The sequence below is a fragment of the Nylanderia fulva genome, unplaced genomic scaffold, assembly GCF_048542155.1.
Source record: "Nylanderia fulva isolate GAGA-0341 unplaced genomic scaffold, ASM4854215v1 Scaffold574, whole genome shotgun sequence".
Taxonomy (NCBI): domain Eukaryota; kingdom Metazoa; phylum Arthropoda; class Insecta; order Hymenoptera; family Formicidae; genus Nylanderia; species Nylanderia fulva.
Window position 1 is genome coordinate 3,337 of NW_028190670.1, and position 25,845 is coordinate 29,181.

The window sequence follows — 25,845 nt, forward strand, 5'->3', positions numbered from 1 at the left end:
ATTAGCTTCGCTTTCTCCTTACATAGACAGAGACAGCTTGTTACGCGTTCGAGGCCGATTAAAGCACGCAAGCCTGTCAGATGACGCTAAACATCCGCTAATTTTAAAATCACATCCATTGGTCCACCTCCTTATCAAACAGATTCATGTTGCGGCCCTACACGCCGGTCCGCAACTCACACTCACGCTCCTGCGACAACAGTATTGGCTAATTCGCGCTCGCGCCACTGTGCGTACCGTCCTCTACCAATGTATTGTGTGCACACGGGAGAATGCACGCGTGCCCGAACAGCTTATGGGCGACCTGCCGGATTTCCGCGTGAACCCGACTTCACGCGCCTTTAATCATACCGGCGTCGATTACGCGGGTCCGTTACTAGTGCGTACGACTAAAGGTCGTGGTCATAAAGCCCAAAAAGCTTACCTCGCAATTTTTGTATGCATGACCACGAAAGCACTGCACCTAGACGCAGTATCGGATTATACTACCGCGTCGTTCCTTGCCGCGTATCATCGTTTTACCGCACGTCGTGGCATTCCGCATGCAATGTACTCCGATCACGGTACCACGTTTCAAGATGCCGATCAAGAGCTTACGGCCTCCTTCCATGCAGCCACGCGTGATCCAGCATTTCAAAATTACATAGCTCAAGAAAATACTGCATGGCATTTCATACCTCCCGCTGCGCCGCAATTCGGAGGCCTATGGGAGGCTGCCGTACGCTCTGTGAAACATCACATTAAACGCGCTATTGGAACGCACACCTTAACGTTCGAAGAAATAACCACATTACTATGCCGTATCGAACTTTTCTTAAATTCTCGTCCCATCGCTTCCGTGTCCGACGCTTTAGACGATTATACCGCTCTGACTCCGGGTCATTTTTTGATCGGCGCATCCTTAAGCTCGATCCCGGAGCCGAGCTTACTCGAACTTGCCGAAAATCGTTTATCTCGCTGGCAACTAGTGCAGCAATTAAGCGAACGCGTCTGGAAAGCATGGAAAGATACGTATTTGAATACCTTACAACAACGCCCTAAATGGCGTTCTGTACAAACTCTAGCCACACCCGGTAGATTAGTCTTACTTCGCGATCCACTTGCCCCTCCAAGTCGATAGAAGCTTGGGCGTATAGTTAAATGCCATCCAGGCAGCGATCGGCTCGTTCGAGTCGTTACTGTTAAAACGGCTGAATCCGAGTTCAAACGCCCCATTACAAAACTTTGTTTTCTTCCGGTCGACATCAACAATGATAGCAAACATCATTCCGCCATGGCGGGCGGCATTGGATTGTAACTGTCCGATTGAATATTGTAAATTTACGTTAAATTTCATTGACCGCAAATATTGTATTCATATCGAATGTCAATCACATTCGAGGCGGACGGTATGTTGACGCATATCATAAATTTGTATAATCAATAGACTGTTCACGAACGCGCTGCGAGAGAAAGGATCGCGCTGCACGAAAGGATGAGTCACCCTTTGTAATAAACTGACTTTAATATTATAAAACAATTAGAAAACGAACACTTTAACAAACTTTTACAATCTTAATTAATTTACAGAGAAAATCGAACTCAAATCAAGGTGCGGAATAAGCGGCGGTCGTCAACGAATTTCTGCGGTTTTACAAATCTGCGGTTGCGTTATGCGGTTCACGGCGGAAAAAGCGATAAGGCGCCGATTTCGGGTGCGAGCTCTCTTTTATGGGTTTCCGCAAAAAACCCACCCTTTCGGGGAGCGCCAATTATTGCGAGCAATTTTAAGTGTGCTCGAGGTGACTCGAGGGCACAGCTCATTATTGGCCGCTGTCAAAATTAACGGAAGACGGCTGGCAGAAAGCATGCGCGCGCGGGTGATCGCGATAATTATTGGTGAAAAGAGGCGCCCGTGGTAAGCCGCGCATGCTCACTGAAACTAATTATTCGGCGGAACGGTTGTGATACCGTTAATTGTTGATATTTGGAGGAATGTTTTTTTTGAGACAGATTGATTTGTGTCGTTGTTTCTCCGCGAAAAACATACAAAAAACTATTTGCTGTAAATATCGATTATTCTAGAATCTTCTAAAATATTATTCGAACAGAATATTTTATTTTATTCCACGGCTAATATTTTCTGATGCGTTTTGAACATTCCCGCCCGCCTTGTCGCGCAGTGACAACATGTGTGGAATTTCGGCCGCGGAAGCTCGAATCGATAGTGATCGATGGTGGGGTAGACGCGCAGGCGCGGAGAAATACACGTGATGATCGCGTGGTAATTGAATCGATCAGCTGATACAATGAACATGTGGTGATCAGCTGAGGCAATGAAACCGCGTGTTTGGTGAGTTGTGTAGTGCAGTGCGATGATGGAACAATTATCCGTGCGGTGATGGATCAAATGTAAGTGCGGTGATGGATGAAATGTAAGTGCGGTAATGGATGAAAAAAAAATGAGATGTGACGAGTGATACAGTGCGTGAGGTGAAAAATGTCGCGAGATGAATTATGTGCCGGCGGACGATGTGTCCGCGTTAGTCATGCCAGGAATACGATCCGCGCCCGGAAGCATGACTAATTTAACGAGCGGGCGCACGAATTCGGATGTGGCGGTGCGGACCAAAACCACGCGGACGATACCGTCGTCCCCGGGATGCAGTCTCGTGATCCGTGCGAGAGGCCATCAGGTCGGAGGGGTGAGCTCCGAACGAATGAGACATAGGTCCCCCACGTGAGGTGCGGCCTCGGCCTTGACCCATTTGGTGCGGGGGTTGAGGCCGTGCACGTACTCCGCTGACCAACGCTGCCAAAAATGGTCTCGCATCAATTGGAGATGACGCCAGCGTGACAGTGTGGATGCTGGTTGACCAGTCGACGATGGCTCAGGTACGGCTAATAGTGGCGCCCCGATGAGGAAGTGGCCTGGTGTGAGCGCCGAAGTGTCGTCCGGATCGTCTGATAAAGCCTGCAACGGACGAGAATTAAGACACGCCTCGATTTGCGTGAGGAGTGTGCTAAGCTCCTCATATGTGAGGGTGGTTTCGCCGATTACTCGACGGAGGTGGAACTTTGTGGATTTTACGGCAGCCTCCCACAGACCACCGAAGTGAGGGGCCGCTGGCGGATTAAAGTGCCAGCGGATCCCTTGATTGTTGGCGGCGCGAGCGATGTGATGGCCCTCGGAAGATGACGCCTTGAAGAGCTCGCGCAGGGTGCGATCGGCGCCGACGAACGTCGTGCCGCAGTCGCTGTACACGTCCGTACACAGGCCTCTGCGGGAAACGAAGCGACGTAAGGCGGCGATGAAGGCCTCGGAACTGTAGTCCGAGACGACCTCAAGGTGGATAGCCTTCGACCAAAAGCATACGAAGACAGCTATGTATCCTCTCTGTGAGCGGTGTCCGCGCCCCTTGCTGGTCCGGATGAAGATGGGTCCCGCGTAGTCCAGGCCAGTGCTCAGGAATGGCCGAGTCGGCGTCACTCGGTCACGCGGAAGGTTGCCCATTGGAGGCTGTGGAGTGGCCGCTCGCCAGCGAGTGCAAGTGACGCACCGATGAAGTTGCTGCTTAATGACGGTCCTTCCTCGTGGCACCCAGAATCGAAGACGAAGCAAGCCGAGAGTCATCTGGACGCCGCCGTGTAGAGACCGACGATGGCAGGACTCGATGAGCAGTCGCGTCATCCAGGAGGCCGGCGGAACGATCACCGGGTGCTTCTCGTCGTAAGGCAGCAGAGCGTGTTTGAGGCGCCCTCCTACGCGCAGTACACCTTGGTAGTCGAGGAATGGACTGAGTTTGATCAGTGAACTGCGTGGTGGACCGGGACGTCCCGCAGTGGCAGCGGCTATCTCGTCCGGGAAGTGGAGTGCCTGCACAATTCGAAGCCACTGAAGTAGGGCGGCGTCCAGCTCGTCAGGATGCAGCGGACGACCAAGTGTGACCTCTCGGCTCGCCACGTTGAGCCATCGACGACACCAGGCCGTAACGCGCAGCAGCCGATGGAGTGTGGAGAACCGAAGAAGAAGATCCGGTTCAACGATGACGGCACCTTTGGTCATCAGGCTGGTGGTGCGTTGTTCCGGAAGGTCGTCCTCTGCGATGTCGACCCCTGAGCTGGGCCACGCTGTCTCGTCCAATGCCAACCAGGTAGGTCCCGTCCACCATAGCGTGTGATTGACTAACTCTTCCGGATTAATTCCTCGTGATGCGCAATCTGCAGGATTGTCCTTCCCGGCCACGTGTCTCCACTGAGCGTCCGGGAGCTGAGTCTGGATGTGAGCCACCCGGTTGGCGACGAACGTTTTCCAGCGAGCGGCGTGTCCCTGGATCCAATGGAGAGTGACCTTGGAATCGGACCACAGGTGCACTGGAGTTGATGTCAAGCCGAGGGTGTTTCGGATATGCAACGTCAACGTGGTGAGTAGCACAGCAGCGCACAGTTCAAGGCGAGGCAACGAAACTGGCTTGACGGGCGCGACTTTGGATTTCCCCATGATTAAATTGATTGTGATTTGTTTCTTTCCAGAGTTGCGGATGTAAACGGCGGCAGCATATCCTCGCTCTGATGCATCTGCGAAGCCGTGGATCTGCAATGTGGAGTAATCGCTGTCGGTGCTGAGCCAGCGATTCACCCGTATGTTGCTGAGCAGAGGTAGCTGGTTCAGCAGCTGTTGCCAACGTTTGACGTCTTTGGCAGGTAGTGGAGTGTCCCAGTCGAGTTGCTGAAGCCAGGTGGTCTGGATCAGGATCTTCGCCCGAATCACGACAGGTGCGAGCCAGCCCATCGGGTCAAACAGCCGTGCAGTCTCTGCGAGGACTCGTCGCTTCGTAAACTCGCTGACTACACGAGGATGTATGGCGAAGGCAAACCGGTCTTCTTGAGGATGCCATCGCAGACCCAAGGTCGAATGGCTCTCGTCGTCCCAGGAATGTGGTCCTTGCTGTAGCCGGTGCTCCTGTGGGACTCCGCTGAGGACGTCCGGATTGTTTGAAGCCCACTTCCTCAGCGGAAATCCGCCCGCCATGCAGAGATTGCGCAGCTCTGTCTGGAGGTTGACGACATCGCCGAGGTCGTCCGCTCCGGTGACTACGTCGTCGACGTAGCAATCTCGCCGAAGTGCTGTGGCCCCTTGAGGAAACTGCGCCCCTTCGTCCGCACAGAGTTGCCGCAGCGTTCGGATGGCCAGGAACGGTGCACACGCCATGCCGTAGGTCACCGTCAGCAGCTCGTACTCCTGGATCTCGCTCGTTTTGTGTTGACGCCACAGTATCGTTTGAAGGCTGCAGTCCTCAGGATGTACGAGAATTTGGCGATACATCTTCTCGATGTCTGTGACGAAGACATACCGGTGCCAACGCCATCGCAGCAGCACGTCGGTAAGAGCGGGCAGCAAATTCGCCCCAGTCAGCAGATGCGAATTCAGCGAGTTCCCAGTTCGTGTCCGTTGAGAGCCGTTGAACACGACTCGGAGCTTCGTCGTCGTGCTCGCCTCCTTCAGGACCCCGTGATGCGGTAAGTAGCATCTGATCTTCTCAGCTGTTGTTGCGATATTTACCCTCTTCATATGTTGCAGGTCCTCGTATTCCTGCATGAAGCTGCGATAGAGGTCGCCAAATCGAGGGTCTCGGCTGCCCTTGGACTCCATGGCTTTCAGGAGGTGCTCCGCAGGGCGGCGAGTGTCTTGAAGAGTCGTCGGCGGTGATGCAAGAGGCAGTCTCACCATGTATCTTCCGGTGGGCGTGCGTGTGACGGTGCGCACGTAAAGCTCCTCGCACTTGGTTTCGTCAGGAGTGAGTGGAGCCTGAGATATTGGCTCGCTCTCCTGCTCCCAAAAGCGGCGTACGAGGTCGGCGAGGTCATGATCGGCGGTGCATCGGAATGTGCGGCGATGTCCGTTGACTGATGCGGCGTCGTATCCGCCAGAGAGGATCCACCCCAGGCTTGTTTGCTGGGCGATCGGCATCCTTAAATCTCCTTTGCGGAGGCCCTCCTCGAGGATCAAGGAATAGACCTCGGCTCCTAAGAGTAACTCAGCTGGGTCGTCGTCCAAAAAACGAGGATCGGCCAGTTGGAGTCCCTTGAGATGAGGCCAGCTGCGTTCTCCTCGTGAGACTGATCCTTGCTGCAGTGATATGCGAGGCAGCACAAAGGCTACCACGCTGAGCTCGGCGTTGGTCACGTCTGACGTTACGTGCAGCGTTACTTTGCCTCGAGCGGATCCTGAGCGGGTCCCTCCGATGCCGAAGATCGAAAGATCCTGTCGATACTCGAGGAAGGCGAAGGCGTTGTGCCAAGGTCTCTGAATTGATCGACACCTCAGAGCATTGGTCGATCAGAGCGCGTACGGCGTGTGGGGACCCGTACCGATCGGCGATGTTCACTCGAGCTGTTGCCAGAAGAACGGCCTTGTGATCCTGATGTTGCAGAGTCGTAGTCAGTGTGGTGGCGCGTGTGGTGGCCTCAGCTGACAGTAAAGACGTCGGTGCTCCGTGCAACATCGTGTGGTGTCGTGCGTCGCATGTGAGGCAGTTCTTCTTCGACTGGCAGCGAGATAGAAAGTGGTTGCCTAAGCAATTGTAGCAGCGCTTGCTTGTCTCTATGAACGCCTTACGCTCGTTGACTGTCTTGGCCTTGAAGTCTCGGCAGGCCATCAAGGTGTGGTTCTCGCGACACAGTGCACAGTGCGGCGGTTCAGATCCTTGGTGTTTCGTGACGTGTGCCTTGGCGATCCGTGGAGCATCTCCGGACGGTTTGCTGACGCCCTTTGGTCGTGCGGCATTGAGCGTCAGGATCCGCCGACTGATAAAGTCAACGAGTGCCTCGTTCTGTGCTGGCTCTGATGAGTCTGAAATGGACGACTCCCACTCCAGACGTGTGCGTGCATCAAAAAGCTCCGTCACCAGGAAGTTGAAGAGGTCCATCCCGTGGGAGTTTATTGGACGCCCGATGCTCTCCTGACCGTTGACGGTGGCAGTAACGGCGTTGTGGATGCGTCTCAACTCCTCTGCGGTATCTCCCTTCATCTTTGGCACGGCAATGAACGTGGCAAAGTTGGAGCGGATCAATTCTTTTTTATTGTTGTAGTGCTTGTCCAGTATCGCCCAAGCACGCTCATAATTGTCGCTAGTGACGGGTAACGACTTTATTAACTTTTCAGCCGGTCCCGTCAGACATGAGCGGAGGTGATGGAAGCGCTCGATGTTGGAGATCGCGTTGCCACTCACGACGGAGAGAAAGAGATCCCGAAACGACGGCCAATCAGCGTAAGCACCAGAGAATGGCGGTACCTTGATGCGCGGCAGTGACGACCGTGGCGTGACGTCGGCAGAAGGAGCTACGTTCGGTGCACGAAAGTGTTCGGCGTAGCCATCAAGTATGCTTCGCTGACTTACGTACAGATTTTCTGTATCTGCGTGGAAATCTGATTTGAAATACTCGCTCTCACTGAATTTGTCTTTCAGGGCCGCTCGGATAAGGTCGTGCTGCGTCTCGAACTTTGCCCACAGCTGATCCAGGATTCTGGTGCGTGTGGCGATAGCACTGGTGGTGATGTTGGCGCTGCCCAGCTTCTTCAGGTACTCTACGGAGCGTGAGATTCGGATTTGAATCTCACGCTGACAATCGACCAGCGTGGACACATCCATGACGGCTGCACACCCAGACGTTCACACCTTCACTCACACGAGAAGTCACGCTCGCGAACTTGCGGTTGCCGATGCGACGGATCCGGCTCGAAGGACCAGAAATATGTTCACGAACGCGCTGCGAGAGAAAAGGATCGCGCTGCACGAAAGGATGAGTCACCCTTTGTAATAAACTGACTTTAATATTATGAAACAATTAGAAAACGAACACTTTAACAAACTTTTACAATCTTAATTAATTTACAGAGAAAATCGAACTCAAATCAAGGTGCGGAATAAGCGGCGGTCGTCAACGAATTTCTGCGGTTTTACAAATCTGCGGTTGCGTTATGCGGTTCACGGCGGAAAAAGCGATAAGGCGCCGATTTCGGGTGCGAGCTCTCTTTTATGGGTTTCCGCAAAAAACCCACCCTTTCGGGGAGCGCCAATTATTGCGAGCAATTTTAAGTGTGCTCGAAGGTGACTCGAGGGCACAGCTCATTATTGGCCGCTGTCAAAATTAACGGAAGACGGCTGGCAGAAAGCATGCGCGCGCGGGTGATCGCGATAATTATTGGTGAAAAGAGGCGCCCGTGGTAAGCCGCGCATGCTCACTGAAACTAATTATTCGGCGGAACGGTTGGGATACCGTTAATTGTTGATATTTGGAGGAATGTTTTTTTTGAGACAGATTGATTTATGTCGTTGTTTCTCCGCGAAAAACATACAAAAAACTATTTGCTGTAAATATCGATTATTCTAGAATCTTCTAAAATATTATTCGAACAGAATATTTTATTTTATACCACGGCTAATATTTTCTGATGCGTTTTGAACAAGACTCTTATATTAATCGCTCGTATATCAACGGAAAGGTTCGATCGTTCGAACCGACACACGACAACATTATCGACCTTGTTCACCATCCCATGTGATAAGAGTCACGCTGTCACGTGTACATTTTATTTACTCCTATTCTTTCGTCGCTCCGATTCGCCGAAACAAACATCCGATCCCGAGAAAGAGAGGATTCCGTGACGAAAACTCGGAACGCTCCCGAAAACCGAGAATCAGATCTCTGCGAACCGTGCTATCGATCAGTTGCAAATACAAGTAAACATATGTTCGTTGCTGTAATCACTTTCCTCTCGGAGCGAGCCTTCACGAGGCTGTACAAGCCACCAGTCGATCAACAATAATTTGAATTAGAGCGACGCCGTCGCGCCTACTGATATCGACAACAGAAACTATAGATAATTACCAGTTCATATCTACAAAATATCTACGATTTTAACCAAATTGAATAAGAAATATAAAAATATTTGATTAAAATACAGTAATTAATTATGAACGTAATAAGTTCATACTTCCACAAAATATTGGCAAATCTTCTGGGCTTTATGACCACGACCTTTAGTCGTACGCACTAGTAACGGACCCGCGTAATCGACGCCGGTATGATTAAAGGCGTGTGAAGTCGGGTTCACGCGGAAATCCGGCAGGTCGCCCATAAGCTGTTCGGGCACGCGTGCATTCTCCCGTGTGCACACAATACATTGGTAGAGGACGGTACGCACAGTGGCGCAAGCGCGAATTAGCCAATACTGTTGTCGCAGGAGCGTGAGTGTGAGTTGCGGACCGGCGTGTAGGGCTGCAACATGAATCTGTTTGATAAGGAGGTGGACCAATGGATGTGATTTTAAAATTAGCGGATGTTTAGCGTCATCTGACAGGCTTGCGTGCTTTAATCGGCCTCGAACGCGTAACAAGCTGTCTCTGTCTATGTAAGGAGAAAGCGAAGCTAATGGACTAGTTTTTGAGACGCAACGTAGTTGTTTTAGGCGAGCTATGTCGTCAGCAAATAGATTGAGTTGAATCCGTCGAATCCAAAAATTATGAGCGGCGACCAGCTCATCGGACCGGAGAGCATGCGGGTGCGAGTGAGAGGCATCGCATTGTGTTTTCGTCTGGGTACGAGCGTTGCGAACGAAACGAAGGATATACGCGGTGACGCGCAGTAATTTCGGCCACGAGGAAAATCGGGATTCAAGCTCCCAATGGTTTACCGAGCATGTCGCGCAAGCTTTTGAATCGCGTAATTCACTATGCGTTGCCGGGATGTCGGATATGACTGGCCATTGATCGGACGAATGTGATAACCATGGTGGGCCGTGCCACCAAAGTTGGTGATTAATAAGAGAGGCAGGGTCGGTACCGCGAGATGCGCAATCTGCGGGGTTGTCGTGCGTGGGCACGTGATTCCATTTTCCACTGGGAAGAAGCTGTTGCATTTTTGAGACTCTATTCGCGACAAACGTCTTCCACCGCGAGGGACTTTGACGTATCCAAGCGAGAACGACCATGGAATCGCTCCAACACCAATAATCGATATCGGGAAGGTGAAGAGCAGAACGAGCGAAATCTATGAGTTGTGCTAGTAGGAGCGCAGCGCAAAGCTCCAAACGCGGGACGCTAATGGTTTTGAGCGGCGCGACTTTAGACTTAGCGAGGATCAGAGTATTGGTAATGCAACCGTCGCCCGAAATGACACGGAGGTAAAGCGCTGCCGCATATGCTCGCGTGGAGGCGTCTGCGAATCCGTGTAATTCAATTTTGTTGTTCGGATGATACTGCGTCCAGCGCGGAATAGTTAACTGCTCAAGGAGAGGCAACGTCAATTGAAATGTTTCCCATTCGCGCAACATCTCGGCGGGAAGCTCGTCATCCCAATCAGACTTCGTCAACCAGAGATGCTGCAGGAAAATTTTCGCGGTTACGATAACGGGAGCTACCCACCCGAGTGGGTCGAAGAGTTGCGCGATGACTGATAATATTCCGCGTTTAGTTTTCGCGACTGTTATTAAATTCGAAATTTGAAAGGTAAAGATATCGTGTTCCGGTTTCCAGGTAACTCCGAGAATTTTAATGGAATCGTGATCGTGCAAATCTTTGTTGGTTGCGAGTCCATGGTCGGAAGGATCGAGATCTTCAAGGAGCGTAGGGCAATTGCTCGCCCACTTACGCAAACGAAAACAGCCTTGAGATAGCAACGAAATTAACTGATCTCGTGTTTGTTTGGCAATTTCAAGGTCGTCGGCGCCAAAAGTACAGTCGTCGACGTACGTTTGCTGTAATAGAACCGGTACCGCGAGCGGAAACTGTGAGCCTTCGTCCTCGGCTAATTGCCGTAAGACTCGCAAGGCCAAGAATGGGGCAGCGGCGGTGCCGTAAGTGACGGTAAGAAGTCGGTATTCGTCGACCTGAGTCGTCGGAGACGATTGCCATAAGAGGCATTGATACTTCGTATCGAGAGGGTGTACTAAAATCTGCCTATACATTTTGGCGATGTCCGCTGATAGTGCAAATCGAGGTTGTCGCCATTGGAGGACGACCGCTACTAGATCGGTTTGCAATTTTGCTCCTACATGAAGAGCGCTATTTAATGATTTGCCGGTGGCGGTGTTGCACGACGCGTTAAACACAACACGAAGTCGGGTTGTATTGCTATGTTCACGGATCACGGCACGGTGTGGAATGTAGTACGCGGGAGCTTGGGCGGGAAATTCGGTAGGATTTATCTTAGTCATATGACCTAGGTTTGCGTACTCGGTAAGGAATGCGGTGTATTCCGTTGCTAACGATGGGTCGGTTCGAAAACGACGTTCGAGCCGTTCGAGACTTTTCAACGCGGCGAATCGAGAGTCTCCAAGGTCGCGAGGCGGGCCATTTCTAAAGGGAAGACGCACGACGTAGCGTCCTTCCATGGTGCGGTAGTGAGTCGTCACAAAATGCTCCTCACATTGGGTGTCTTCCGGACTCGGATGAACGCGGGCTGGGATATCTTCGAGTTCCCAGAACTGTTTTAAGGTATGCTCAAGATTAGGTGAAATGTTAGTATGATATGCGGGTACGGAATTGCGGGGGCAGGTTTCGACGGTAGGACCCGAGAGAATCCAGCCGAACACGGTATTCTGCGCGAACGGTTCGTGTGGTGTTCCCTTGTGTGAACCGTCGCGATGAATATTTCCATACATATCGGCTCCAATTATTATATCGATTGGGGTAGGACTCAGGAAATCAGGATCGGCTAATTCGAGGGCGTCGAGGTGCGTCCACTTAGTGTGAGACGCAACGGGAGGTGGCACGTATTCCGCGAGCGAACACAATATTAAAGCCGTCGTCGAATACGCGGGATTGTTACTTTTTACGGGACTAATTTTGATATTTGCTGCGTAGCGTGCGGAAGTTTTTGTTTGACCAACGCCAGTAACGCTTAAATTTTGCTTTACTCGAGAAAGACAGAGTAATTGCGCAAGATTCTCCGTAATAAGTGTCACAGCCGATCCTGGATCGATAAGCGCGCGAGCGGGAATGAAGCGACCGTGCGCGGAATCGCGGACGCGCGCTGTAGCGAGCAGAACGGCGGGAATAGCTGGCATTGAACGTGTTAGGGTAAGAGCGACAACGTTTTTGTTTTGGTCTTTTTTCGTCTCTTCTTTTGAATGTGACGATTCAGCATACGGTAACTTTGCGTGGTTTCCAAGGTGAAGGAGAATGTGATGCTTTTGCTTCCATTCTCGACAACGATGCTTGTTGGTGCAATCCTTTAACGCATGGTTTGCCGCGAAACAATTATAACAACGGCGGTTCGATTTAATAAATTCGAAACGGCGCTCCGGCGTATAAGCGGCAAATTGTGTACATTGAAATAAACGATGATAGCCCTTACAGACCGGGCATTCGAACTTCACGGCCGTTGTATGTGATGCTACGGATTTGGCCGATTTAATTTTTGACGAGGTAGTCTCGGCTAACTCGATGTTTTTTGTCGGGGCGATAACTTCGAACGCGCGAATGCGAGACTCTAAAAATTTGTCGAGTTGAGAATAGGACGGTAAATTTTGCGATTCGCTCATTTGTAATTCCCACGCTTTTCTCGAAGCTTTGTCGAGTTTTTGCGAAACGAGGAACACGAGAACATCGTCCCACGTATCGACGGGACGTTTTAGATTTTTCAGCGCTTGTACGGTGGTAATGGTGGTGTCACGCAGAGTCTGCAACTCTTTCGCGGTTTCATGCGTTGCCGACGGTAACGAGAATAAAATTTGAAGATGGGAGTTGACGATTCGACGTTGATTTTCAAAGCGCGACGATAAGATTTGCCACGCGACTTCGAAATTCGCATCGGTGACTGCTAAGTGACTCAGCGAAGTGCTGGCCGTTCCGGTAACGATTGAACATAAGTAATGCAGGCGTTCTACATTTGTTAAAATCGGATCGTCAATTACCATTGCTTTAAATCTATCGCGGAACGTTTCCCATCGCTCGAAAGAGCCGTCAAATTTCGGTATTTCGATTCGCGGTAAACGCGAGACCAGGCGCGGACTATGATGATAATCGGTACTTGCGTTCGAAGCGTCCATGATGTTGATGTGCGAGGCGGCAATGGGAGGTATGGCAAATTCGGCCAGGTAGTCAAGGGCAGCATCCATCTGGACCTCGGCTTGTTGATACAGTTCCTCGGTGAAGTATCGATGCGTGGTCTTCGTAGCGGCCTCGGCGAGGACTAACAGCTTGGCGTTGTTGACGCGAATCTCCCGGAACTGTTCCTTGACGCGTTCCATCCGGTTTGCAGCCACGGTGGACGTCATCTTGGCGTGGCCGAGTTTTTTGAAATTAGATACGGCATTTGCAACCGATCTAACAAGGTCGAGCTGTTGCTCCAAAAGCTTTGCGGTGGTAGCCATTATTGAAATGGCGGCTGCTGCGTTAAACAACGTAGGTCGTGATCAAAGTCAGCCAAAATGTAATTGGATGATGTACTTCACGACTTGTCGTCTTCTCTCGTTAGCGATCCGGCTCGAAGGACCAAAAAATGTTGTCGATATCAGTAGGCGCGACGGCGTCGCTCTAATTCAAATTATTGTTGATCGACTGGTGGCTTGTACAGCCTCGTGAAGGCTCGCTCCGAGAGGAAAGTGATTACAGCAACGAACATATGTTTACTTGTATTTGCAGCTGATCGATAGCACGGTTCGCAGAGATCTGATTCTCGGTTTTCGGGAGCGTTCCGAGTTTTCGTCACGGAATCTTCTCTTTCTCGGGATCGGATGTTTGTTTCGGCGAATCGGAGCGACGAAAGAATAGGAGTAAATAAAATGTACACGTGACAGCGTGACTCTTATCACATGGGATGGTGAACAAGGTCGATAATGTTGTCGTGTGTCGATTCGAACGATCGAACCTTTCCGTTGATATACGAGCGATTAATATAAGAGTCTATTGATTATACAAATTTATGACATGCGTCAACAGTTTCTGTATTCGAAAGTCCGGAGGAGATTAAAAAAAGAAACATTTTTCAATATTTCTATGTATGTAGATGTGGTTGACTATGCATTGCCATATCTGTAAGATTTATGATTAAAATATATACTTCACTGTAAATGTTTTCATAGGCTACGTTTTGATATTTACTGCCAGTATTATAAATCTGTAGTACATAATATAAAATATAGATTTTCAACTAGCAGAATGAATATCAAAAAGCAGCCTTAGCCTTAGCTGTTAATTTTAAATATACATGCTTTTATTTTAGATGGAAGCATACTTCTTGGAGATGCTGCATATCCATGCCTTCTCCAATTAATTACTCCATATCGGGATAATGGACATTTGACACAGGCCCAAAGAAATTTTAATCGTATACACAGTCAATGCAGAATTTCAGTTGAGCATGGATTTGGAATACTGAAACAACGTTTCAGACAGTTATATTTCCTCAAGTTGAGGAATATGCAATTTATCGTCAAATTCATCTTCGCTTGCTGCGTTCTTCACAATTTGGCTGACTTGGATGATTTGCAACACATGGAAGAACCTGAAGTCGACAACCATGCTGATATAAATGCGCAGGTATTGTTACATAATGTCCCAGCAGCAGATAGAAATGAAGATCCGGATGATGATCGACATGATCGCGATCTCAGAGACGAATTATGTAGACAACTGTTTCAACGATGATTTGAATAAGAGTATCCAAATAAATTTGTTTAAATATTATGTTCTAATATTAATATTTAAATATTATGTTTATTATTTTTTTAAATATCGATATCGTGTCGTTGTCAACGTCGACATATCACATACTGCATTGTATCAATCTGTGTCGTTCAATTAAAAATATGTATGATATGTATTTAATGTACAAAACTATCAAAGTGCTTTCAAATATTTATGTTTTTTTAGTTATAAAAATTAGGAAACAATGTACAATTATAGTTTCAAGATTATAACGATTATAACCATAACGATTACACAAATATATTTCATTTATTAATAATTATGAATATTACGATTATATATCTTCTATTCAGCTCATTTTAATTAAAAATTATTAAAGTTTGATATTAAATTTTATAAAATAAATTCTTATGTAATATGTAAGACAACAAATAAAACAATTTTGTTAAAAATTTATCCATACATCAGTCTTTTATTGTCATATACGCCTATTTTTCATACAAATAGAGAAATATAACTGCATAATGCAAATATATATTTTATTATGATTTTTTATCGATAATTAACAAAAAAATGTAAATTGAACAAGAAATGACAGTTTTGATTTTCAATCACGTTTTGTACGCTTGACTGCAAGTAAATAATGCTGCTTTATTATGTAAAAAAAAACTCGATAAGTAAATGCAGCTTTTCCCAATTAAAAAAACTCAATAAATAAATGCAGCTTTTTTCAACTAAAAGAACTCAATAAGTAAATGTAGCTTTCCTCTCTTGCAGAGCTTGATACAGCTTTGTCACGCTGTTTATCAAAATAACAGAAAATAAATAAATAAAAAACTAAAATAAACTTTAATAAAATAAAAGTTATTTCAACTTGAAATAAAAATTTTAAATAAAATTAACAAAATTATATAAATTTTAAATACATATAACTTCATTTACGTGAAATGTTCATAAAGTTTGTAACTTTGGTTATAAAGTAAAAAATGAAGTGATTGAAAATGTGTACATTTATTAGCTTTTTTTTACCTTTGAATCCTGTAGAGTTACACATTTTTCCCAATGATGAAAGATCTAATTATTAGATCTAATTAAGATATAATTATTGTAAAAACCAACACACTTGTCTTTTAACAAAATTAAAATTAAACTTAATAAACTGTTCATAAATTTTATAAATTTGTAATAATATCTTATTAACATTTTTTAAAAGACAATGTGTCTATTTTTATAATTACTATATCTGACAGATCTTGTCAGGAAAAATGTGTAACTTCGCAGAATTTATATGTAGAAAAGATTAATAAATGTGTTTTACTACATTTTCTCCTTTAAGTAGGCAAAGGAACAAACTTTATGAATGTCTTATGTATACATATAATTTAGTAAACCTTCAGTCTTATTATATCTTATTAATCTTCTTCGTCTGATAATTCTTGTGTTGAGTATTTTTTACTTTCTATTCTCTCTGGTATCTTAAGTTGCCTTTGTAAGATACTATTTCGTTCTTTTTGCAATTTTAATTGTTCTATTTGTAATTCATTACATTTTTTAAGCTCCGTCAGATATTTTGTACGTGTTTCTTGTTTGGCATCACTTTCTCTTTGTAGCACAGCACAGATGGATTCCTTAAGTGATTGTAGAGTATGCGCCAATTTGCCATCTCGTACTTTTGTTTTTGTATTTATTAAAGATGAGCAACTGCTATCCGTCATGGACGATTTGCTGCTACCTATTACTGATTGAGATTGACTGTTAACTGCAGATGGTGTCGAAGGTGGCGAGTCTAGTGCAATAGAAGATTGTTCTTCATTTACATTCCTATAATAGAAAACATTTTAAATTATATCTAAAAATATATCTAGAAATGAATTAAAAAACATTTTAAGGAGATGATTACTCACTGAGACAAATGTTGACTGACCACTTTTTGCAAAATGTCTTCTTGAGAAACCATTCCATTGCGGCCAGCTACAAAAGATAGCACTCCACTGTGACTTTTTCCAAATAAGTTTATCATTTCACTGTAAAGATACATATGTATTCTATTACTTACTTGTTAAATACTAAATATAATACTAACTACTTAATAAAAACAGAATATTGTAAGAATGACAAAATAAAAATATGAAACAAATCGACTGAACTATTAATTATAATGTTTAATTCAAAAATATCATATATATAATTATATACAGAAAACACAAGATAGAACTTACTCTTTAAATGGAAGAGGTTTAGTGCCTTTTCCAGAACTATTTTTTCCCATGGTCTGTTTGATATGTTTATCCCATTTCTTCTTCAACAATTTAAATTTATTTTTCATGTGATTTTTAGTAGCATTCACATAACCTCTTTCTTGGAAGGATTCTGCTATCGCTTGAAACATAGCCTCTTTACTTTGATATTTTCTTTTCTGGAATTTTTTTTCATGCTGTTCATACTCTGTGAAAAACAACATTATGGTTTTATAGTCCCAAATAAAATAGCCATCATTATTGACACCAGAAGTATTCTCTTTTTCATTATCTGAGTCTATAATTGAAGAGTCCAATGAAGACACAATTGTAGGCGTGTGCTGCATAAAGCTTGTTACAGGAATCGTAACAGAAGAACTCTCATGGATTTTAATCTGAGGCTGAATTTCAGAAGGACCTGCTTTATTTAGTAAAGCATTCACAATTGAAGAGTCTAGTGAAGACAAAGTTGTAGGTGTGTACTGCATAGAGCTTGTTACAGGAACTGTAACAGAAGGACTCTCGTGGATTATAGTCTGAGGTTGAATTGTAAAAAAACTTATTTTATTCAGTACAGAATCCAAAGGCGCAGTTGTGGTTAGGAACTGTGTCGAGTTTGTTGTAGCAGTTACAACAGAAGTACACGCAAAAGTCTGGGGAGGCTTAATTAATTTTAATGATACCAGTTTAGGTTTCACAGCTAAAAAATAAAACTATTAATATAGTACAATATTTATGCAATTTAAATTATCTTAGAATAAAATCATTTAATCTATCTCTTAGAATTTATTTTATTAGTTAATTAAGTAAAAATATAAAAAGTATTATGAGTATTTAAGTAATCAGCATCATATATAAAATTCTTACCTGAATACTTAAAAGAAGTTTCCATTGTGAAATATCAAGACAGCGACGGCGTAGCCGAATAATAAAAGCGAGGTTATTGGACTACCCGACTCTTGAGCAGTGGATACTGTTTACAGTACAAGCTTCACACGCATGCGCGATAAAATAGCCCCAAATGCACCACCTTCGAAGGTGAGGCAAATAGAGCGTGCTCCTAATTGCTCCTTAGAGTATGCTCTAACGTGACGCGAACATCTAGTCGCCATCTTGTTTCCGGTGACACGAACGTATTGGAGCACATTGGAGTGAGAAGGAGCATGTTAGGGCATGCGACGCGAACAAACCTTCGAAGTCATGCCGGCGGGGGCTATGCCCCTGGTAGGTTCAACCTTGCCGGATGAGTTTGGAAGGAGAGGACAGACTAAGAATGCACCAAACGTCTTAAGCCAAGGTGTAAGGCAACGTGCCGATGGCTGCTTGGCCACGAAGACGTGAAACAGCGCGGTCGCAAACGTTCCCTCTGGGGTACCTGCCGACCCCCCAGAGTAGCTAGGCTTGGTGATATCATGGAGGCTCTGAATCACTTGATACTTGTTCCTACCATACTCGTGGGATGAAAAATGGAGAAAAATGAAAAAACTAAAAATACACTCAAACCAAAGTTAACGATGAAACACAAACCCGGAGATAAAGAACAGGACCCGTTCAAGAGAAGGGAGTCTATTCCCAGATCACCACCACCATCGGCGAAAATAATAACTGGAGGAATAAATAGGCCTTGCTTTAGCGCTTTGCTTGAACAAGGTGAGGAGGCATACGACTCTCCGGCTGAAAAAAAAACGACAAAACGCCCCAGTTCAAAAAATACCAGAGAAACTGATGATAATGATGTATTTATTTTTCCTGAACCTGTTCAAAAAAGCAGTGCGAATAGTGTGGAAAGAGAGAAACTGGAACAAAAAGGCTCACCGAAAGTTGAAAAGGACGACAAGGAAGTTACGCTAGAAGAAGTGAGATCTAAAAGAGTAGCTCTAGAAGAGTTTCTCTTTAATGAAAACAATAAAATCAATAAGAATACAATTAAGTTCATATTGTCTAAGTGGGTGCTACTAGAAGGGAAATTACAAGAGAGTATCGTTGAGAGAGAAAAATTAAAGTGTACTTACCTGGCATCGAAAAATTCTATCAGTTCGATGTCCTATGTTCAAGTGGCGTTCACTCCATGGTCCGGAACAGCAGCATCTGAAACAGAAAAAAAAGAAATTATCCAACGTACTACACTAAAAAGCGGATTCAAGACTAATTCTTCGGTAATGATTGTTAAGCCTTTAAATGAAAAGGACAATTTAACGTGTGAGGATGTCAAAGAAAAACTTACAAAGAAAATGAATCCGTTAATTAAAGAAATAAGGATTAAAAGAATGAGAAAGGTGGGAGACAGAGGCATTCTAGTGGAAACGGAAGGTGGAAACGAATTAAAAAAGATCCAGCAGATAATAGAAGACAATGAATGCGGGCTGAAAACAGAGCTGCCTAAGAAAACTGGACCCAGTATGATAGTATATGACGTAGAAAAGTCGGTCACAAAGGAGCAGTTTATGGAACAATTTTGGTCTAAGAATGTTGAAAAACTTGGAATCGCCAAGCAGGAAAATGAAAGCAGGGTTAAATACAGATACAACACATTTGTTAAAACCAGAAATACTAATAACTGGGTAATAGAGGTGACAGGAGAGATAAGAAGAAAACTCTTGGAGCAAGAACGACTATATATTGACTGGAGATCATACAAGGTTAATGATTACTTAGCCTTGACTAGGTGCTTCCGTTGTCTAGGCTTAGGCCACAGTGTTAAACACTGCAAGGAAAAGACTCCCACTTGTGGACACTGTGGGGGGGGGGGCGGGCCATATAAGCACCAATTGCTCAGAGAGAGAGAGAAATCTGCAGTCTGCGCTAATTGTACAAGAGCTAAAAGGAAAGACACACATCATACTGTAAGTGACAAGAGATGCCCGGAGTATCTAAGAGTAACTGAAATCGTAAAGAATAAAATAGATTATACATAATGATAAAATTCTTTCAAATAAATGTTGGCCGTTCGCAGACGGCATCATACGAATTAAGATTAAGTAACAGCCGTCGAGTCACTATTCCAAAAACTAGGTAGAGTCGCGCGAGCCAAGTGGGGACTTAAATACGACGTGTTAAACGTTATATACCGTGGAGCTCTGGTACCAAAAGTAACGTACGCCGTCATAAGTTGGGCGGATTTATGCACAAAACGGGACGTCAAAACTTTGAAAGCAGCGCAGCGGAGAGCGCTAATATCGATTACTAAAGCATATCGGACAGCATTCTTCCAATCACTTTGCGTAGTAGCAGGAGCAATGCCGGTTGACATTCTACTAAAAGAATACGCGACGCGATACCACGCGCGGAAAGGTCAGGCAATAAATTTCGGGAACGTTGAAATACCCGCGGAAACCGAGAAAAAAATAGCAATAAGTATTATTCAGGATGAGGCAATAAACATGTGGCAGACAGAGTGGGAATCTTCAAACCAGAGATGGTCATTAATTAATTACTTTTTAAATTAATTATGGCATTTAATTACAAACAGATGTAATCAAATGTAATTAAAATATTTTTAATTAACGATTAATTTTAGAAAGATTAATTAGAGATCGTTACAATGACGATTAATATAAGCTAGATTAATCGAAGATCGCTTAATTAACGATTAATATGATCGAAGTCAATTGAAGATTATTTAATTGACAATCGATATAAACGAAATTAATCGGAGAGCGATCGATTAAACGATTAATACAAGCTAATTTAATTAAAAGTTTTTCAATTAAACGATTAATAAGTTAATTTTAATTAGAAGTACTTTAATGGACAATTGAAAAAAAAACAGATTCAATTGAAGACAATTCAATTGACAATTGATTTGAGCAGAAACAATTAAAAAATATATAATTGACGATTAAATATAGCAAATTTAATGCGAATCTCTTCCATTAATAATTGACTTAAGAAAATCGATATAATTTCTCTATTTCCATTAATTAACAATGTGTAACAATTAATACAATTTTAATTTTAATCAAAGATGTTTGATTAATGATATTAATATAACTGGATTTAAATAATATATATCTTTTCCTTGGTTCTAGCAAAGTTATTGTACGTAATAGTTACAATATAAATAATAAATAATTTACGTCTTTTAAACCATATTTTTATTCAGAACATTTTTAATTCATTATACATTTATTATTTTAGAACAAATGAAAAAAAATTCGAGAAATATGCAATATATATTAACATTAAATATAATTAAATTTACTCTTAATATAATAGATTAACAGACGATTCCTTCGAAAAAAGGGTTATAGCCGCTGCAAATGGGAGAAAAAAGTGTAAATAATATAATTACATATGAAAGAGAGAAAGAGAGAGAGAGAGAGAGAGAGAGACATATAAGAGTAAATTTAATTATATTTAATGTTAATATATATTGCATATTTCTCGAATTTTTTTCCATTTGTTCTAAAATAATAAATGTATAATGAATTAAAAATGTTCTGAATAAAAATATGGTTTAAAAAACGTAAATTATTTATTATTTATATTGTAACTATTACGTACAATAACTTTGCTAGAACCAAGGAAAAGATATATATTATTTAAATCCAGTTATTAGGAGACGCGGTAGTGTCTCCGGCCATGTTCAAACCCTAAAAGACCTTAAAAGACACTACAAGTCTCCTTATCCTGCACCATCAAAGTCCATTTTTTGGGAGTATAGAACTATTAAAATATAAAAAATTTTGAATTGCACCTAATATAGTTTGAAAGGCGGCATCGCCACGAGTAATTTGAGCCAAGAAAAAATAAAATCGGTCAAGCCGTTCTGGAGATACAAGCGGTCAAAAAGTGACGTTTTTCATGAAAAATGAAGTAACGTCGTCTTCTTCTTCTTCTTCTTCTCTGTCCGCGTCCGCTGACGTCATCAGGATTATATATATCCTAAAAAAATCATAAAAATGAAAAGGTCAGGCCATGTTCAAAAGAAGGTACTCAAAAATTTAAACGATCTAATAATAAATTATCACGAAAAGTAACTGATATGTTATTCAAGGTGCCAGTTCAAAGTGAACATACGTAAAGTGTATATTATCTAAATTTAGTAATAATATATTACCATGAAAAGTAACGGTGATATTTTATTCAAGGTGCAAGTTCACATTGAATATACATACATATAAGTAAAACTGATTACAATTTGATTCTAGAAAATAAGTGCGATATGTTATTCTTAGTGCACAAAATATAATAGTCGTTTATAGAGATTTGATTTGAAATTCATACTAGCCCGTACAATGAAAAATAATTGCTCGTTATTCCAGAGTACCAATTTGTTAATGACTCAGAAAAATAACATAGCGGCCTGCTCTCAAAAAACTTCCGATGGGTAGAGTAAATAATTGAAATAAGAGTTGTGAAAATTGTATAAATTAAAAACCTCCAATCTTTCTTTAGTAAAATTTCGAATTTTCGTATCAACTTCCGATTTGTGTTATACCGTATTTTCAGGGAGTAAGTTATTGATCAGAAAACTTTGCCTTGTTGCTCGAAACGGGTGTATATTAAGTAAAATTTATAAATGTACAGTTCTCAGGTCAACTACAATAAAGCTATACGCTTAAAAAGTTTACTGATTATTTGTCGTAATATACAATAAAAAATTACATATTAATTATTCAAGATACAAGTGAGAAATAAATATTAAAATATACAAAAAAAATTTATCAATTTGACTCTGAAAAGTAAGTGACATGGTTCTCAAAGTGCAAGGTTTCATTTGACTTACAATTTTCTTCAGAAACACAGAAGAAAAAGGTATTTGTATATAGTTTTGTATATTCACTTCGTTGTGTGTAGAACTTTTAAAAATACGTTGAATCCTTATTCTAATCTAATCTTCTTCTAATGTAATTACTTTTCGTACTTCAAATGTTGTAGTAATTATTCTGTAAGAGCTTCGACATTATTTCTAAATGGACATCGAGAAACATCATAGTTTTTTGAGACCAGGCCGCCATGTTATTTTTCTGAGTCATTAACAAATTGGTACTCTGGAATTACGAGCAATTATTTTTCATTGTACGGGCTAGTATGAATTTCAAATCAAATCTCTATAAACGACTATTATATTTTGTGCACTAAGAATAACATATCGCACTTATTTTCTAGAATCAAATTGTAATCAGTTTTACTTATATGTATGTATATTCAATGTGAACTTGCACCTTGAATAAAATATCACAGTTACTTTTCATGGTAATATATTATTACTAAATTTAGATAATATACACTTTACGTATGTTCACTTTGAACTGGCACCTTGAATAACATATCAGTTACTTTTCGTGATAATTTATTATTAGATCGTTTAAATTTTTGAGTACCTTCTTTTGAACATGGCCTGACCTTTTCATTTTTATGATTTTTTTAGGATATATATATATGAATGTATGTATGTATGTATGTATGTATGTGTAAATATACGCAGGATGTCCTGCAACGTGATATTCACAGTGAAACTTTGTATCATTCGAAAAATAAAGATGATTTTAAAATTTGCAAGATTTTCTCCATGTATATATATAAATTTTTTGCGATATTCTAATGATACCCCCTTTATTCTTATATATATATATATATATATATATATATATATATATAATATACACATACATATTGATTTATTTACCAATCTATCTATCGAACTATCTATCATCTATCGATCAACCTATCTATCTATCGATCTATCTGTCTCTTCTCTCTTTTCTACATTGCATTATTTTATATATGTACACGTATATAATATTTTTTAAAAAATATTGTACATTACAAAAGTAATTAAATTTATAATCTAATAATATATAAAAATCTTTTATAAATATAATGATTACAAAGTTTTAGTAGATAATTTTTTGTAATAAATAAATGATTTATATGATTTATTCTTATCTAACTCTACTGCTCTGTGTGTTTTGATAATAATAGCATTATTATGTATTCAATTTCTAAAATACTTTTATATAAATCATTACAAAGAATTATTTACTTTGTAATCAATTATAATTATTATAGATAGGCCTGTTCATACACATACACACACATATATATATTGTGTTACCTTACATTAAAGATCTTAGCGAGAATATTACGCGTTGCATCAATAAAAGTGGAATTGATGCTTTATATACTGTCCCAAAAAAATTGGACACGTTGATAAAAAGAGGTAAAGATGGGATCGAAAACTTAAAAAGAACTGATGTTGTTTATAAAATTGAATGTGCGAATTGCGATTCGGCTTATACAAGCCTAATAAAAATATATAATTTTATCTTCATATATATATATAATTTTTTGCACAATTATAAATATAGATTTTCAAATGTGCCCACACTGCCCGTAGCATTAGAATGATATCCACGTACAAAAAAGCCCAAGATTTTATTTTTGCAATCTATTTTATGAATAAAATAATTATTTATCAAACTAATAAGAATATATAATAAGAATAATTTTTTTAAATTGATCAATATATTGGTTCAATTTATCGCGTCATCAAAGGGGAAGGAAAGGAAAATCTACGATTATGTTTATTTTTTATCAATCAGATATTCGATCAAATGATAAATTGTCGATACTATCTTCCATTGAATTTGCTCGATTCCGAAGTCAAAGTTCACAACTTGAATTTTTATCAACATTTATAATGTAAAATTGTGAAATATAACTAATTTTCTTATCGAGCAAATTCAATCAAAGATTAAATTGACAATTACAAAACAAAATCATATGATTTTTCGAATATTTTTAATTATGATTGTCAAATAAACGTAATCGAAGATTTTCCTGCTTTCCTCTTCGATGACGATAAATTAAACCAATAGATTGATCAATTTAAAAATATTCTTATTATATATTCTTGTTATAATTTTATTAGTTTCATGAATAAATTATTTTATTAAAAAAAAAAATTAAGTCCTGGGCCCTGTGCGGGGATTATTTAACCTGGTGCTGTCGGGCAATGCTGCATATATATATCCTGGTGCTGCGGCGGTGCGGATATATATCCTGGTGCTGCCGGCGGTGCGGACACGTAGCCTGGTGCTGCCGGTTGTGCGGACATGTATCCTGGTGCTGCGGCGGTGCAGGGGGGGGGAGAGCGACATTTATCGCCGTCATCATCATCCTCGCGTCCGCTGGCAACGACGGCCATCGCATCATGCGAAAAAGGCAATGTCCTACGCGGACTTGAACCCTGGTTCGCACGGTGATAATCCCACGCTCTAAATTGGCGCCACAGGACTCTTGTATCAATATGGATTTTTATGAGATATTTGAATTAAAGAGAAATGTTTTAGTAAAAATATTATTCATCCACTTATTTCAAAAAGATAAAATAAAAAACAAAACTACTTTTATCTTTTTGAAATAAGTGGATGGTTTATATATTTGTTCTATGTAACGAAACGTAAAACAATTTATAGTATTATTGGCGCTATATACGTTTTATGATATCAATATGGATTTTTATATTTGAATTAAAAAGAAATATTTTTTAGAAAAAATTCGTCCACTTATTTCAAAAAGAATACAAAATAAAACTACTTTTATCTTTTTGAAATAAGTGGATAAATAATATTTTTTCTAAAAAATTATTTTTAATTCAAATAGCTCATAAAACCCCATATTGATATCATAAATCGTATATGGCACCAATAATACTACAAATTGTTTTACGTTTCTTTACATAGAAAAATATATACACCATCCACTTATTTCCAAAAGATAAAAGTAGTTTTATTTTGTATCTTATCTTTTTGAAATAAGTGGATGAATAATATTTTTTCTAAAAATTATTTCTTTTTAATTCAAATATGTCATAAAAATCTATATTGATAATATGAATTCCGTGGCGTCAATTTAGAGCGTGGGATTACCACCGTGCGAACTAGGGTTCAAGACCGAGAAAAACTTTTTTTTTGTGTAATATATCAAACATGTTTTTTTTTTATTATATACATTTATAATTATATATG

At 41.6% G+C, this 25,845-nt stretch overlaps 5 protein-coding genes across 5 annotated transcripts; 1 reads left to right on the top strand and 4 right to left on the bottom strand.

Moving 5' to 3' along the window:
- The first annotated feature begins 295 nt into the window (after window positions 1-295).
- On the top strand, window positions 296-1,120 carry LOC146720966 (uncharacterized). Its single transcript, XM_085487557.1, has one exon. The coding sequence runs from the start codon at window positions 296-298 to the stop codon at window positions 1,118-1,120; it is 825 nt and encodes a 274-aa protein (XP_085343683.1).
- Window positions 1,121-2,671: 1,551 nt separating this feature from the next.
- LOC146720967 (uncharacterized) lies at window positions 2,672-4,045 on the bottom strand. The gene has a single exon (XM_085487558.1). The coding sequence runs from the start codon at window positions 4,043-4,045 to the stop codon at window positions 2,672-2,674; it is 1,374 nt and encodes a 457-aa protein (XP_085343684.1).
- Window positions 4,046-4,647: 602 nt separating this feature from the next.
- Window positions 4,648-7,010, bottom strand: LOC114940698 (uncharacterized). The gene is made up of 3 exons (XM_085487559.1): window positions 6,333-7,010; window positions 4,857-6,286; window positions 4,648-4,723 (listed from the first exon to the last, which is right to left on the bottom strand). Exons 1-3 carry the CDS (start codon window positions 7,008-7,010, stop codon window positions 4,648-4,650), a joined length of 2,184 nt encoding a protein of 727 aa, XP_085343685.1.
- Window positions 7,011-8,971: 1,961 nt separating this feature from the next.
- On the bottom strand, window positions 8,972-13,357 carry LOC146720968 (uncharacterized). Its single transcript, XM_085487560.1, has one exon. The coding sequence runs from the start codon at window positions 13,355-13,357 to the stop codon at window positions 8,972-8,974; it is 4,386 nt and encodes a 1,461-aa protein (XP_085343686.1).
- Window positions 13,358-13,530: 173 nt separating this feature from the next.
- LOC146720969 (uncharacterized) lies at window positions 13,531-17,762 on the bottom strand. Its single transcript, XM_085487561.1, has 5 exons — window positions 17,738-17,762; window positions 16,853-17,570; window positions 16,538-16,657; window positions 16,210-16,454; window positions 13,531-13,628 (listed from the first exon to the last, which is right to left on the bottom strand). The coding sequence occupies exons 1-5, from the start codon at window positions 17,760-17,762 to the stop codon at window positions 13,531-13,533; spliced, it is 1,206 nt and encodes a 401-aa protein (XP_085343687.1).
- Between the last annotated feature and the right edge of the window lie 8,083 nt (window positions 17,763-25,845).